General features: G+C 42.1%; 1 protein-coding gene across 8 annotated transcripts in view; it reads left to right on the forward strand.

The window, feature by feature from the left end:
• The window catches only part of LOC137375437 (mediator of RNA polymerase II transcription subunit 12-like protein), a 604,549-nt gene that overhangs the window by 475,006 nt on the left and 115,971 nt on the right, over positions 1-13,572 (forward strand). For 7 of the 8 annotated variants that reach the window (XM_068042658.1, XM_068042662.1, XM_068042660.1 and 4 more), the window contains 6 exons: positions 947-1,174; positions 2,503-2,644; positions 3,786-3,906; positions 7,302-7,403; positions 10,288-10,401; positions 10,938-11,155. In XM_068042658.1, coding sequence (XP_067898759.1) covers positions 947-1,174; positions 2,503-2,644; positions 3,786-3,906; positions 7,302-7,403; positions 10,288-10,401; positions 10,938-11,155 — 925 coding nt within the window. The remainder of the gene's footprint in view (positions 1-946; positions 1,175-2,502; positions 2,645-3,785; positions 3,907-7,301; positions 7,404-10,287; positions 10,402-10,937; positions 11,156-13,572) is intronic. The other variant, XM_068042659.1, reaches the window with a different exon arrangement.

Genomic DNA, 13,572 nt, shown 5'->3' on the forward strand with positions numbered 1-13,572 from the left:
GAACTGAATTGGAGAGTGACACGTATTCCTGCACTACCCGCCTGTTAGTTTAATTTGATTTAAAATTTAAGATTTAATTTTAAAAATGCAGACTTGAGCAGTGTAAATATAAACTTGTTCACTGAACATTACAGTCATACAAATGGTTCAGTATAATTCTGTGTATTTCTGTCTTTCCCCATCTCATTTTTGTTTAAAAGTGTTTATGAGAAATGTTCTGGTTTGCCACTGGACAGTCTCCCAGCATTGTGTCCAATTCTATGAATAGATTCTGGATAAAGTCTGAGCTAGTTGGGAGGACATTGTGTGACTGTCTACATTCATGTGACTGAATGCAAAGAGAGTAAATTGATTGGGATAAGGTGAAATGACGGAAAGGATATGTCCCCGATCCTTCCTGATGAATCATGGCAGCAATTGAAAATTCCGAAGTTCTCTGTCAGCTCTGGCCAGTCACCGAAGTTAGAAAATATTCTCTGTATGGACCCTGATTTGCTATTTGATACTGAAGAGCAAGAGATCTGAGTCAGCAATCACAAGGATGATCCAAAGTTACAGGCCAGTATGAGGCTTCACATATGTCCAATTGCAGGTTAATCAAGTTTCACTTAGTACAAACATCTTAAAGGAATTGCATCTCAAAGTAAATTTATTCTCCTACTCCTCCCTGCTCTTCCCCCCCCCCCCCCTTCATGACAGATAATCCTCTCCATACGTGGACTTCAAACTTTGTTCACAGAATTAAGTTGACCATATCAGCAGTAGGAAATCTCCTTAACACTTTCTTTCTTTCCACTGTCCTATTATATCATTGTACAGCCAAAGCGATGTAACAGTTTTCAAGCAGTCGGACATTACATGGAAGTAGCTAATATCAGTGTTTATTGAAATATCGACACGGCCACATGTAACACTAATGTAATGAGATGTCTTTTCTTATCCTCAGTAGCGCCTGTTCAAAGGTTAAGCAGACCATTTACAGCAATGTGCAGCCCTCCAACTCCAACTTACTGTGGGATCCAGACTTCATGTTGGATTTCATCGAGAGCCCACCGGCTCATAATGTTAACTATTCCATGCTGGGGAAGATCCTTAGTGACAACGCAGCCAATCGCTACAGCTTTGTGTGCAATGCACTCATGAACGTATGCATGGGACATCAGGACACTGACAGGTAGAGGTCACCAAGATGACGTGATAATCTAATGAAAGCAGAACTGAATGACACAGTTGGGTAGTGCACTCATCCTATTGCTCTCTGGGCCTTTTAATTCAGTCCAGACTGGTGGGATGAAAATGCTCTTTCTATGTCAGCTTTAAGGATCCTGCACTCAGTTACCATTCTAATGGTATTTACAGGCCTTTGGACAGAGTGCTGGAGACAGTGGGATTAGTTTTGTTTTGCCCTAGAAAAGACAAGATGGGCTAATCTGTCTTCAGAGTTAGAGACCTCTGTGGTTGTATAGTTCATATTAGTGGCTGTTTCATGAAATAATATTCTTTCTTGTTTCATGAAATCCTTCAATGTTCTAACTTTAGAATTGTTTATCTTTTGAAAATTTGTTTGACGCATAAATGTTCCACATCACACAGCAGTTAACTGAGGACTAGAAATAATTTTGAGGCAGCAAAGTTTGCTGAAAAACGCACACAATTGTCCCTTCTCACTAACACTTTAGATTTAATTGGTAACGTGTTTTATGGCACTGGGGTCCTACCTTACTCAGCCTAATAGTCAAAGAATCATACAGCACAGGAGAAGGCCATTCAGCCCATCATGCCTGTGCCAGCACTTTATAGAATTCCCCTGCTCTTTCCCCATAGCCCTTCAAGTTTTTCCTTTTCAAGTATATATCTAATTTTCTTTCAAATGTCACTTTTAAATCTGTTTCCACCTGCCTTTCAGGCTGTGCATTCAAGACCATAAGAACTCTCACTGTAGAAATATTTTTTCCATCTCACTTCTGGTTCTTTAGCCTATTACCTTAAATCTATGTCCTCTGATTAGTGACAATCCTGCAAGTAAATACAATTTCTCCTTATTTACTTTATCAAAACCCTTCATAATTTTGAACATCTGTATCAAATTTCACCATAACTTCCTCTGCTCCAAGAAGAGCAATCTCAGCTTGTCTATTCTCTCCACACAATTGAAGTCCTACGTCTCTGAAGCTGAGCTGATCCACCTAAAAGCTGTATGGCAGAATGTGTACACTTCAAAGTCTAAGGACTCTTTTCTTGCGTGAGGATCAAATATAAGGGTCGGGGTGAGACAATCTATACCCAAACCCTTCATCCCTGTTGTCATCAACGATCAGTTGCATAGTGGTATTATTGGTGTTCCTGAGGTAGAGATATTGACCATTTCTGTAATACTTAACAGGTAATAGGAACTACTCCATATTTGAGGAAAATTATTTTCTGACTGTCTCCATAAGAATATCTGTTCCAAATGACACTAATATCCTTTTTCCTGGGTCTTTGCTGTTTTCTGTTTTACAGAATCAATGATATAGCTAACCTTTGTGCTGAGCTGACGGCATGCTGTACTGTACTCAGTTCTGAATGGCTTGGTGTTCTTAAGGCTCTTTGCTGCTCCTCAAACCATGTCTGGGGATTCAACGATCTGCTCTGCAGTGTGGATGTAAGTTCACATTGTGTTAATTTCTCTGTTCTGGTGACATCCCAAGGCAACAGATGTGGATCCAGCGGTCTGAGGCAGCTGAATTAATACAAGAATGTTGAAACTGGATCAGGAATTGCGTATCTTCACTAATTCAGCTACTGCTTTTAGGCCATTAGCTTCAATGATTCCTTCAGAAACAATATTGACATTTAATTATATGGAATTAATATTGCCATTGGCAGGAGTGCTGCTCCCTTTGTAAACTCTCAACATGTAACAAAGGCTATGTCTTCTTCCATTCAATGATAGAAAAAAATTCAAGTGAGGTTCAAGGAGGGGCAATGCAGTTTACACACGCTGACTTTTTCACTGAACACTAGTGAACAGTAGGAAATAACTGTGATAGTGGAAGTTGTTTCCAAAGGAAGGTTCATGAAATTGAGTCTAGGCTATTGTTTGTTACTGCATATTCAAGCTCTAGTATGGGAAAGGCCTCAACTTGATTAATTTTCTGCACTGTTAAGTAACTCCAAAGGCATCAGAATGATTTATTGGAAAGCTGCAATGTTTAATGCGCCATCTGTAAATTATTGGTGGATTAAGCTGCTTGCTGAAACTTGAAATGTTATTTGTTAACTTAGAAATTGTATGTGATCACCAAAGTGGCTTATAAGTTTTGTTAAAAATGTAAATTTGGACGTTTATATCTTCAGAGATTTTATTAACATTGAAGTGGAGGCTACATGGAGTAATGGATTGAGGCTTGATGCCTACAGTTGTTCATACACCACGTTCTCCCTCTTAGCTGTGCTGCTGTGAGGAAATGCCAAGCAGAGAAGTCAGGAAGGCGGAGAAAACCAGGAGGGATGTTTACATCCTGAGCCAGTCCCACACACCTTTTTGTGGCTGGCATCAGTGTGAGCGCAGGTAGACGACAGAGCAGCTCGTGAGCCCTGTCAGATTAGCATAATACGTGTCATGGGAAGCCCATTTGAATATATAATTTAAAGGAGTCTTGGAGTTATTCTCTCCCCTCTTTTCCCTCCTCCCACCCCAAAGACATTTTGTTGAATACTTTACCTAAACATCGCCTATCATTAACAATGTACATGTTAATTTTTGCAAGTTACTGATTGCTGCTTACTTTGACCTCTTGTAGGTGAGTGACTTCTCTTTCCATGACTCTTTGGCTACATTTATTGCTATTCTAATCGCACGTCAGTGTTTCTCGCTGGAGGATGTAGTTCAGCATGTGGCTCTTCCCTCACTTCTAGCAGCAGGTGAGTGGGTCTGATTTCAGTGTCACCACCACCTTCCCCCAACCCTGCCCCCTCCCCCCCATTCTGACCAATGGTCAGTTTCATGATGTTTTGTGCTCAAAAAGGTGAGGGAAATGGGGGAGTGTTTCCACATTTTGAGTGCAGAAAAGTTCACTCAGGTAAGCTATGCTGACTAAAGCTCCCTCTCTTCAGCGCTAACAGTAGGGTAGGGTTTCCTCTAATGCCCGTCATGTGTGGATGCCCATCAAGAACCATTCGCCTCACCCTCCCTTCCTCATCTACATTCTGTTCCTTGCCAACAATTTTCACAGACGTGGGGCCAGCTTCCACATGTACATTGATGACACCCATCTTTGTCTTTCCGCAACCAACTCTCTATGGCTTCAGGCTACTTAGCCAACATCCAGTCTTACAGGAGCTACAGCTTTCTTCAGCTATACATTGAGCAGACTAAAGGAATTATCTTTAGCCTCCAACCAATAACCTATGCCTGGCCACTGTATTCAGCAAATCAGTAATTTTGGTGTCCTATTCCTTCCCACTCCTTTGCTCCAATTTTGGTGGCTGTGCATTCAACCATTTAGGCCCCGTACTCTTGAACTTCATCTCCATCTGTATCTCCAGCTCCATCTCCTCCTTTAAGATTCTCCTGAAATGCACTTCTTTGACCAAGCTTTGGCTTGGCATCCATTTTTTTTAGTTGTTGGACAGCTTGCGCAGTATTTATAACTTTGTTTGAAACTGCCAACACGTCAAATACTCTCCAACATATTTGTAATATTCTGTGCATAGCAACAAGAGAAATTCCCACATGAAGGTCTCTTAACCCAAACTAAGAAGAGCGTACCCTACTGTATGAGTGCAATATTTTCACTTACCACAGCAAATGCTGCAAGCAAAACTATTAATTTAGTGACTGTTGCAAATCAGTGGATAGCTGTGTGCTCTGAGCCTCAGAGGAGCTGTGTCAAATTCATCCAAGCTCATTTCATGTGGGCATCCATTGTTGGCAGAGAGCAGAGACTTCTGCCTCATTAGTTTAGGCTTGATTCAAATCCAAGTCTCAAATGAAATGAGCTTTCTAACCCAAGCATGTCTGAGCTCTTGGAGCTACAGGCTGGATGCCCAAATGAGTGCTAGGCTCCACATGATCTTGCAGAAATAGAAGTACCCTCTACAAGCAAAGTATTCCCATACAGAAAAAAAGAAATCCAAAGGCTCCCCATACATAAAGTGTAAAACCTATTCATACATGCACAATTCAAGCCAACCACAATATTCTCTCCCTTCTTCATTGGTGTTAAAAAATGCCTTTGACTCTCCTGTACTAGCTCAGTCCCCATAAAGCATAGATTGCTAATTCTAGGTTTGATCTTTGATCTGTACTCGGGAAGTAGCAGGCAGCAATTTAATTAGCCTCTGTCCTCCTGTTTGAAGGAGTGGGAAATTAGCCAGGGTTCCCACTCCCAACTGCCATCCAGTGACTCCAGCTGGAAGTGCACATACGTGTATATATAGAACTGGGTTTGGCTGTGGTCAACTCATTATCCAACAATGTCTCTGCATAGAGAATGGACACTTGGTCAAGTTAGCAGAGGTGACTGGTCCTCATGGATAGCTATCGAAGGAAAGAGTTAGCTTTTCAGGAAGAGATGAGAGGAGAGAATGTTGCCATTCTTTGGGAGGAAGTGTACTCTTTCTCCATCTATCAACCTCCATTTTTTGTACGTGCATCTGATTTATAAACTGCAGAAGTACAGCAGTCTCATCACTGGAAGACTTGAGGGTTCCTGGGCAGAGCTCCCATATAACTTCAGGTTTAATGTCATGCAGTATCTTCATATGATAAACCTTTCTTTAAAAAAATTGCAATGAAAATTTGCTGTCACATATCTTTGTATTCCACATATAGAATATGGAAATATATTACCAACTCAGTAGACTACAAGGCTGAAACTGTTGTTCTAAAACCAGAGAGTATTGTGTTCTCTTCTCTTCTGGTCATCGAGGGAGCAGAAATGTCCAAGCTCTGGAGGTGATGTGGTGAAAGTTCATTCATAGTTGTCACAAAACAGTTTTGAGGATTAGTGGCAAAAACCTACACTGGAAAGGAAATGGATAAGCAAGGACCTTGTAAAAATACTAAGGAATAGAAAATATAAATCTTCTGCACTATTTGAAGTTAAATTATGACATCAAGGAAAAGAGGCATTAAAGGCCAGTTGAGAACTGATATCAGGAAACATTTCTATTGTAGTGATGAGTACCTACAGTATTTTTTTGGATAAGGTAGTGGAGATGAAACCTTTGGAATGATAAAAAGGATTGTTAAATGCTGTGATCAGGGATCTATGTGTGCCGACAATATGAACACTACCACAGAAGCTGAACTACTGATGCTTCACATTTTTTTGCACTGATCAGTGTTTACATATTAAGGTAGTAACCAGCTGTACCAAATAAATGGTCATTTTGGGAAAAGATAAGAAGCATCTCTGGAAAATTACTGGTCATGGCCAAGGGAAAACGATTATGGACTTCCTAAGGCAATGAACAGGGACCTGCCAAAGGGAAGCTGTAGATTTTATGGGGAAGTTAACAGCTTGATGATGGGGCTGAACATGAAGGAATCCTTTGGAAAAATTGCAGTGTGCAGAGGTTTTTACAACTTCTTCCAACTCTTGTCATTTCTTATTCCAATCTTGCCCTTGGGCACCTGTAAATATGTCAAATCACAAAGAAGGACTCGGATTTATGTAAATGCCTTAACGTTTCTCTCAAATAGCTCAGAGCTTCACATACAATAAATTATTTTGAAATTCATTGTTACGTTGGCAAAAGCGAAATTTGATTTGTGCAGAGCAAGATCCCACAAACAGCAGTAAAGTGATTGAAGGAAGAATGTTGGGGGAATTCCCTGCTCTTCAATGGGATTTTTAACATCCACTTGAAGCATTGGAACAGCCATACCATGCCTCTGTTTAATGCCTTATTCAAAGGATGCCGTCTCTGACAAAGCAGTGCTCTCTCAGTACTGCACTGATGATAACCTTGTGTCTCAGAAGAAAGCTACAAACTGAGCCAAGTTGTCTTATACTTTACTAACTGAACTGAAAGGAAAATAAAGGCATTTTGGTAAAAGTTTTATTCTGTTTAAAATCCTAACAGAGTGTGATATTGGTGAGTATTGATGTCCTTTCATGCATTGACACCATAAGATATGTTTACCAGAGGCAGTTTTGAAGTCTGTTTGTATGTTAAATTTGAAGACATATTTTCCAACTTTGGAGGTTTGTGGAAGAGAGGCAGAGGGAAAACTACTGATTTTACTGTTGAAAGCTAATTATTTTTCCTGTGAGATATTTATAACATCTTTGAGTCTGTGTTTCCTGCAGCATGCGGTGACCCAGATGCAGAACCAGGGGCCAGGATGACATGCAGACTTTTGCTGCATTTGTTCAGAACACCACAAGTCAGCCCCTTACCGCAGACTAATGGTAAGTTTCTGCTGACAGCCCCGTTCCCCTTTTTAAGTTTTGTTATGAGGAAAAGGCTTTCTTTATCCAAATTGCTAAACATAAAGAGGATTGACCTATTGACCAACTTCACAGCTGGATAGTCTACAGCAGCAAAGTATTTGTACATGAATGAACACTTGTAGGTGATGTGTGCGCATGACTTTTCATTGAATGTTGAGCGTTGATAAAAAAAAATTTTTAAAAACAACATAGAACTGAACTTCAACATAAACTGAGTTCATGTTTCCCATCTTTGGGGACATGGTGGGATGGGGGTGGGGATGGTGGGAAAGGCAGAAGAATGGAATTTCCTTTATGCTGAAAGCAACGATTACATGTGAAATAATGTTTTATCCACCGTCCTTCATATTTTGTTAAGAAATAAAAAGACGAGTGATTGCTCCCTGCCTCTGTCAAGATATCTGTAAGCATTCACTAAGGTGTACAACGATGGCTAAGGATGATCAAGATCGGGAATTCATCTCATGGGTGAATGGTGGGCATGAACATAGATTCTACCAGTCTGTGTCATGGCATATATTTGAGTGCAAGTTGCCATGTTGCTGACTTCTCAATTTATATAATCACATGTAAATTCCTTTGGCCAGTTAATGTCGTAATCAACAGAATGTCAATGGAGTTGGTATAGGGACTACAAGAACTCATCCGTGGGGCCAACTCATAACCAGAGCCTGCCACAACATTGTGACAATTGACCTAGCAGAATTAATTTGGCAATGTTGACATAGCAATGCACAGTGGGAAATGCTGACACAAAAAAAAGCATGCTCAAAAGTCTTGACAATAGAAAGTGTGCACCCTGTGCAAGACTTGTAATAGTTACATATAGATTACTGCACAATATTGAAAAGTCAACACCTAGATGCAAGCAGAGTTCCATCCAGAATCGAGAAATCCATGTATGTTTATTTCAAACATTTAAAAAGTGACAGCTCAGCGTCAGAACATTTTTCAAACGTCGCATGGAAACCTCAGACCTCCGAGCTTGGGTTTCCCATCCTTCTGACCCTACTCCACACCCCCCCCCAATATTCATATCTATTTCATGTTCCTATTCATGTAGTACAATTTCAAGGTCTTATTCCGTAACCTTGTTAATAGTAAATGCATCAAAAGTCCTTTGTAACAAGTTTCCAGCCATTAATTACAATGGAAGCTAATAGACATCTGGAGGAGTGCGTGAAAGACATGGAGGGCACTTAACTTCAAAGAACGTATTGCAGCCTGAAACACGCTGGGCTGGATTTTATAAGCTCACCGCCGATCTCAGCAACGAGCATCAAAAATAGCGGTCTGCGCGGAGTCACTGCGATATTCAGCGCAGCGGCTCATTTAGATGGCCGGGCGGACTGCTCACCCCGATGATACGGAGTGGGGGCTGGGTGGGCCGGTGGGCCGTCCCTGGCAATGAGGTGGGAGCCATTGTGCAGGTGCCGATGCCATTTTTAAAGGGCTTCGAGCCCTACATCTCAATTAACATATTTAAAGGACTAGTGAATTAAAATAGATTTGAAAAAATTAAATAGATGTTTCTAGTCCCTTTCCCCCCCGCCCCCCCCCCCCATAACCATACAATTCATTCCTTGCCCTCTCTCCTTTCCCCCCCCCCACCGACCTTCCCTCCCCCCCACCCTAAAGTTAATCAGCTTTAAGCTTTACCCTTCCCACCACCCCCAGACCAATGAAATTAATCTGACCCTGCTCCCCTCCCTCCCACTTTGAAAAACATACCTGCCCTGCTACCCCCTCCCCACCAGTGTCCCACCTCGGATCCCCGGACATCCACGGGAGTGCCGGCCACTGGCAGCAATATCACTACGGAACAGACGGTGAGAGCGGGTAAATAATTTATTCTGTCATTAACATTATTTTGCATACTTAAATTTGCCATCCGTCGCCAAGCGGTAAGGGGGGGGCCACCACAAGGCCTCACCGCCGCCGGTGATATCGGGCTGGGCCTTCCTGGCGTCGAGGCCCATGGCAAGCCTCTGCCAGAGACATTTCGCTGCCCCCCCATACACCCGCCTGAAGTTGTGGGGGGTGGGCAGTGGAGGCTGTAAAATCCAGCCCTCTATCTTTAAACCACCTTATATAAATTACAAACTCTAAATGTTATTTCCCTTTTTACAAACTTTTTGTTTTGAAAATCCCAACTCTGTCTCAGACGTTTAGCATCTCTAGTGCTCCTGGACTGATTCAAATAGGTGATCTTGCTCTCAACTCTAGCATCCAACTTCTCTTTCAAAGTCTTACTTATCTTTCTCTCTCCTATTAATACTGTGCTTTGAGCTATTTCTCCTAAGCTGCAAATACTGTTCTTCCTTCTCCATGCACTTCCACTGTTGCAATTGTGAAATATCACACTGTTACTTATTATTTCCCAGGACTTCATGGAAAGAATGAAGACTCTGCTCTATGGTCGTATAATCATATAATTCATTGAGTCATTTGGCCCATTGTGCCTGTGCCAGCTCTTGGAAAGAGCTATCTTATTAGTCCCCCTGCTCTTTCCCCAGAGCCCTGAAAATCTTCCTCTTCAAGTATTTGTCCAGTTCCCTTTTGAAAGTTACTATCGAATCTGCTTCTACCACACTTCCAGGCTGCGCATTACAAAACTTAACGACTCTCGAGTTTTCCTAAGAAAGGAAGGTGAAAATAGTTTCAGTGGGTTTAATACTAATAATTCTAATGTTTTAGAATTTTGTATTTGCCTCAGAATTGAAGCTGCATCAATTAAAAATTTATGTGTTGGTGTTAAAGCACCGCTGTACATAACAGTGGCACTTCACACCACTTCAATGTAACTGGAATTGTGAGATTAAAAGTTTTTTGTTGTTTGCAGGTAAATCTGCTCCTGGAATCCGCTCCTCCTGTGACCGCCATCTTTTAGCTGCAGCACACAATAGTATAGAAGTGGGGGCTGTGTTTGCAGTTCTGAAAGCAATTCTGATGCTCGGTAAGATATCTTAACTGGGAGAAACATTATCAATCTAGGACATTCTAAAAGGTGCAGATTGTAGGAGGTTCACGCCAATAAGATTAATTGGCAAACATAACGTCATCATCTTGCTGGCTTAGTAGCTGGATAGTGTGGTCCAGAGAGAGACAGAGCAGATGTCCCAGATTCTATTCCTGTTCCTCAGCTTATTTGAGCTAGCTTCAGCACCTCTGTACTATGGAGTCAAAAATCAAGCTGGGATCTTGCTCCAAGTCATTGTCCTGTGACTCCTGCTGGAAAGTGCTTGGATGGATCGTGCAATCGCAGAATTGAGCCTGCGGTGTCACTGACAGTGCAGCATTCTGCCAATCCTTGCTGTCTAGCCTCCCCACATGAAGAGTGGTTGTTTGAGTTACCAGCTGGCTCTGATGGATCTGCAGCCCAGCCACAGTTAGCACCTTGAGGAAGAGATTAAGTTAGAAGGGGTGTCATGTTATCTAAAGGCTTTAGCAGATGGTGTTGAGCACAAGTGACTGTGTTGTGTTCATGTCTAGGTGATGCTGAATTAGGCAGCAATAATGTTAACTCCTCCAACACTGATGACTTCACTGTGACCAGTCTGCTGGCTCCCATCAGTATCCTCGATGACATCACTGATGATGACATACTGAGTTCCACCAAAGACGCCAAGTCAATCAGGCGCACTATTTCCATAGAAACTGCCAACTTGAGCGAATACGCCAGGTTTGTGCTTCGGACTATCTGTCAGCAGGTAAGGATTGACACTGAGAAAAAAAAAAGTTATTGCACAAGAGATAAAACCTAGTCTATATAGTTAGTAAAACATTACAGTAATTTTGAGTAACTTTTAATGTAATAAAGTCTTCAGAATGTAAGATGAAAGTGCATTTAAGTATTTAAGGTCTTGAAGTATTGGTTTCAAAATGCACGATTGTAAAACCATGAATGTTTTTCTATAGTTGTTACATTTCAGTGCATATACTGAATTTTGCTAGGAATGAACTCTTACAAAATAAAACTAGGCAAGGTTCTCTGCCACTGCAGTAGAAAGCCTAAAATTTTACACAGAAATATACTGCATTGGAAAGGCATTTGACACCATCCTGACTTTTTAGTCAAAGAACAAAGAACAGTACAGCACAGGAACAGGCCATTCGACCCTCCAAGCCTGCGCCGATCTTGATACCTGCCTAAACTAAAACCTTCTGCACTTCCGGGTTCCATATCCCTCTATTCCCTTCCTATTTATGTATTTGTCAAGATGCCTCTTAAACGTCATTATCGTACCTGCTTCCACCACCTCCCCCGGCAGCAAGTTCCAGGCACTCACCACCCTCTGTGTAAAGAACTTGCCTCGCACATCCCCTCTAAACTTTGCCCGTCTCACCTTAAACCTATGTCCCATAGTAACTGACTCTTCCACCCTGGGATAAAGCTTCTGACTATCCACTCTGTCCATGCCGCTCATAACTTTGTAAACCTCTATCATGTCGCTCCTCCACCTCCATCATTCCAGTGAAAACAATCCGAGTTTATCCAACCTCTCCTCATAGCTAATGCCCTCCAGTCCAGGCAACATCCTGGTAAACCTCTTCTGTACCCTCTCCAAAGCCTCCATGTCCTTCTGGTAGTGTGGTGACCAGAACTGCACGCAATATTCTAAGTGTGGCCTAACTAAAGTTCTGGACAGCTGCAGCATGACTTGCCAATTTGTATATTCTATGCCCCGACTGATGAAGGCAAGCATGCCATATGCCTTCTTGACTACCTTATCCACCTGCGTTGCCACTTTCAGTGACCTGTGGACCTGTACGCCCAGATCTCTCTACCTGTCAATACTCCTAAGGGTTCTGCCATTTACTGTATACTTCCCACCTGCATTAGATCTTCCAAAATGCATTACCTCACATTTGTCCGGATTAAACTCCATCTGCCATTTCTCCGCCCAAGTCTCCAACCGATCTATATCCTGCTGTATCCTCTGACAATCCTCATCACTATCCGCAACTCCACCAACCTTTGTGTCGTCCGCAAACGTACTAATCAGACCAGCTACATTTTCCTCCAAATCATTTCACTACTCCAAACAGCAAAGGTCCCAGCACTGATCCCTGCGGAACACCACTAGTCACATCCCCCCATTCAGAAAAGCACCCTTCCACTGCTACCCTCTGTCTTCTATGACAGAGCCAGTTCTGTATCCATCTTGCCAGCTCACCTCTGATCCCGTGTGACTTCACCTTTTGTACCAATCTGCCATGAGGGACCTTGTCAAAGGCTTTACTGAAGTCCATATAGATAACATCCACTGCCCTTCCTTCATCAATCATCTTTGTCACTTCCTCAAAAAACTCAATCAAATTAGTGAGACACGACCTCCCCTTCACAAAACCATGCTGCCTCTCGCTAATAAGTTTGTTTGTTTCCAAATGGGAGTAAATCCTGTCCCGAAGAATCCTCTCTCATAATTTCCCTACCACTGATGTAAGGCTCACCGGCCTATAATTTCCTGGATTATCCTTGCTACCCTTCTTAAACAAAGGAACAACATTGGCTATTCTCCAGTCCTCTGGGACCTCACCTGTAGCCAATGAGGATGCAAAGATTTATGTCAAGGCCCCAGCAATTTCTTCCCTTGCCTCCCTTAGTATTCTGGGGTCGATCCCATCAGGCCCTGGGGACTTATCTACCTTAATGCTTTGCAAGACACCCAACACCTCCTCCTTTTTAATAATGAGATGACTGAGACTATCTACACTCCCTTCCCTAGGCTCATCATCCACCAAGTCCTTCTCCTTGGTGAATACTGATGCAAAGTACTCATTTAGTACCTCGCCCATTTCCTGTGGTTCCACACATAGATTCCCTTCTCTGTCCTTGAGCGGGCCAACCCTTTCCCTAGTTATCCTCTTGCTCTTTATATATGTATAAAAAGCCTTGGGATTATCCTTAATCCTGTTTGCCAATGATTTTTCATGACCCCTTTTAGCCCTCCTGACTCCTTGCTTAAGTTCCTTTCTACTGTCTTTATATTCCTCAAGAGATTCATCTGTTCCTAGCCTTCCAGCCCTTACGAATGCTTCCTTTTTCTTTTTGACCATATCAATGTAGATATATTTTGTTATTCATTCTTGGGATATGGGTGTCACGAGCCAGGCCAGTCTTTTA

This window comes from Heterodontus francisci, chromosome 11 (genome assembly GCF_036365525.1).
Source record: "Heterodontus francisci isolate sHetFra1 chromosome 11, sHetFra1.hap1, whole genome shotgun sequence".
NCBI classification, from domain to species: Eukaryota; Metazoa; Chordata; class Chondrichthyes; order Heterodontiformes; family Heterodontidae; genus Heterodontus; species Heterodontus francisci.